General features: G+C 36.6%; 1 protein-coding gene across 1 annotated transcript; it reads right to left on the bottom strand.

The window, feature by feature from the left end:
* Positions 1–2,444: 2,444 nt before the first annotated feature.
* On the bottom strand, positions 2,445–2,672 carry LOC308496936 (cytochrome c oxidase subunit 6C-like; the record flags this gene model as incomplete). Its single annotated transcript, XM_081046764.1, has 1 exon — positions 2,445–2,672. The coding sequence occupies one exon, from the start codon at positions 2,670–2,672 to the stop codon at positions 2,445–2,447; it is 228 nt and encodes a 75-aa protein (XP_080902890.1).
* Between the last annotated feature and the right edge of the window lie 597 nt (positions 2,673–3,269).

Genomic DNA, 3,269 nt, shown 5'->3' on the forward strand with positions numbered 1-3,269 from the left:
CCTCCATGTCTTTTCTGACTTACTTGATAGGTCATTTATTTTTACCAACAAATAATATTCTATTGTCTGAATGGATCACAGTTTATCCATTTACCTACTGAAGGACTTCTTGGTTGCTTCCAAGTTTTAGCAATTGTGACTGAAGCTACTATAAACATTTGTGTGCAGGTTTTTGTGTGGACATGTTTTCAATTCATGTGGGTAAACACCAAGGAGTACGATCGCTGAATCTTATGAGAAGAGTGTTTAGTTTTGTAAGAAACTGCCAAATTGTCTTCCACAGTGAAATTTTGCATTCCCACCAGGAATGAATGAGGGTTCCTGTTGTTCCCTGTCCTCAGCAGCATTTGGTGTTGTCAGGGGTTTAGATTTTCACCATTATAATAGGTGTGTAATGGTATCTGTTTGTTGTTTTACATTACTAACATTTTGATGTATCAATATTTTTCCACAGAATAATTTTAAAACATTTAATCACCCACAAGAACTGTGTCTTGCTTATTTTTTTATAACATAAGTGAAGAAGAGATTCTGGAAATAACAGACGATATCTATAAGATAAAACTGTCACTGAGAATAGGGTCATCATCTTCATTTTGCTATTGTCAGATTGGTAAAAAGAGTTTAAGAAGAGATGCATACAGTGGAGACTAATATGTAGCTATGATAAGAATTGCACTTTGGTTCTTTTATCCCTAAAACATGGGTAAGAAATCAAAGTCTAAGGAATTGTCAAGCTTGATAAGTAGGAAAAGTTTTATCAATTAATGCTTAGTGGTGGAAACAAAAATTAGTGATTGTTAGCAGAGTGTGGAACTTTTATTTAGATCTTTGTTGTTTATTCACTCCACAAATAGTAACTGAGTGTCTTTGTAATGCCAAATACTAGGATAAATACTAGGGATAACCGTAAATAAGACAGATGCGATCTCTGCCATCATGATTGAATGTATATTCTGGACTAGGCTAGAAAGAGTCAACAAACAGGGAGTCCACAAAATGCATAAAATAATTACTTCGGTTGTAAGAAGGAAGTAAACAGCGCATCCATATAGAGAATAACAATAAGACCTATGCTAATGATCATAGAAGACCCCTCTGAGGAAGTAACACGTAAAATGAGATCTGCCTAAGGAGTGCCCATTAGAATAACCAGGGGGAGATTGTTCTAGACAGCAGGAAAAGCAAGAATTAAATTTATGCTAGGAATTAGAAGATTAATGGGATAGAGTACTAGCTGGAGGAAAGAGTGACTCCAGATGAAGGTGAAGACCTAGGCAGGAGTAGATTCAAGTGGAGCCTTGCAGGCCGTGCCAAGAAATTTGAATTTTATTCTAGTGCATGCAGGAGCCATAAATAGGATTTTAAGTGAAAAAGTGACACAATATGATGTAAATTTTAAGCAGATAATTACTCCCACTTTGTGGAGAATGGATGGAAGGTAGCAGGTATTGACTTCAAACAGAAGTCAGCCAGGTATTCCTTCAGCAAAAAGGATTTATTTGGGGGTGGGGGGAGACAGCAACCCGGTATTTGCTGCCATGTCAAGCCCCGCGCAAGACTGAGCAAAACAAAGGAGAAGTTCTTTTATAGAGGAGGAGGAGGAAGTGGGGGGAGAGAGGGCGGAGGGACTGTTATAATACAGAGTTCTTCCTGTAGGGCTTTCTCCGACATTGGGCGTGAGAGCTCCCCCTACGGGCCCTCTCTATTCCTGTCTTAGTTAAATCCTGTCATTAATTTTGACTCGAGTAGTATTAGGGAAGCTGTTTAGTTTAGGAAAGAATTGATGTTGGTAACCTCAGCAATGGAGGTGGGAGAAGTAATTGATTGGATTTAACTATTAAATTAAAATGGCTGAACAAAAGAGGGTCACAAAATACACAGTGAAAGTCATTTTTAAGATTTAGAGGCTAGTTTAAAACTTAGACAAAAAACTTTCTGATAATATTAGCAAATCTGACCAGTTCAGTTCAAGAAAAGATAGGAAAATTCAAAAATATAGAGACTGTTTATCAAGAGGGAAGCTGATAGGAGGTATCCTAAATAGGATAATAAATTAATCTTAATGTGAATTGACTGAATTATTGCAAGAAATACAGTCTAAAAATTTATAAGTAAAACATTACTGAGCGTTTTACTTATGAATGCTTCTTACACAAACCTGGAAAACTAGCTGATAAGAATACATTAATGTTCTGAATACAAATAAATAATTTGATTATTTGTAACTAATTTCAGAGCTGTCTAAGTTCTGTGTTTCTAATTTAATTATTCTCATATAATACCATAGTAGTTCTTTTTTTTTGTTTTTGTCTACAACATTTGTTTATTTATCAAGAGAAACTATCCCTTTGCCCAAATATCCATGTTTCCTACTTCAAGAACACAGGTCAGTGACAAACTTCCATGGAAGTCAACTCAAAGAAATTTTTTACACTTCAAAATCACTTTGCACTCTGAAATATTCCAGCCTTCCGCATCTCCTCAAAATCTTTCATGGAATCATAATTTCTGTAGAAATCTGTATAAGCCTTTTTCCTTGGTTCAGGAGCAGCAAACTTATAGAATGCTGCAACCCCCAGAGGAACAATGACTGCTCCAACAATACGAAATTGCAGATGCTTGGCCAGAAGGCCACGCGTCTGAGGTTTCGCCAAAGCACTGGAAGACATGGTAGCTATTTTCTCCCTTAACACCAACATCCTTCCGGATGGAGAAATGGACCATAGTAGTTCTTTATAACATTAGTTATAACCTTTGACAGGGTCTTCTTTTATTTTGTTCTTGTTTTATGTGTTCATACACCAGCGAAATCACCTAAGGACACATTTCGCAGAATGTGTCCCATGCTTAAGTGGTGCATGATTGTAACCAGTTTCCAGATCCTCAGTTGCGCTCATTACTAAAACTGACCTGCCTGAGAACTCCTTAGTGTAAAGCTGCTGCTTTCACATCCACCCTTCTCTCACTTTAAAACAATAAGCAGGCATGGTGCTCATCAAAAAGACAATTTGAAATACTTGTGCCAGTTTTAATGTAAATGAATGATTCTTATGATTGAATAATGCTAACTTAAAAATAAAAAGCCTTTCAAAGTGAGAGGCAACAAGCATTTCTTTGAGATCAAAGAATAGCTATTGGGATGCACTGATTCAGGCAGAAGGCCAAATAGTGTTCTGATTAAGAGACAAAGATGATGATATTTATGAGAAGGGGAAGGGAAACAATTGTATCAGTAGAAGGAAGGCATTGCTAGGAGTAGATTATGT

The sequence above is a fragment of the Rhinolophus hipposideros genome, assembly GCF_964194185.1.
Source record: "Rhinolophus hipposideros genome assembly, chromosome: 4".
Lineage (NCBI taxonomy): Eukaryota > Metazoa > Chordata > Mammalia > Chiroptera > Rhinolophidae > Rhinolophus > Rhinolophus hipposideros.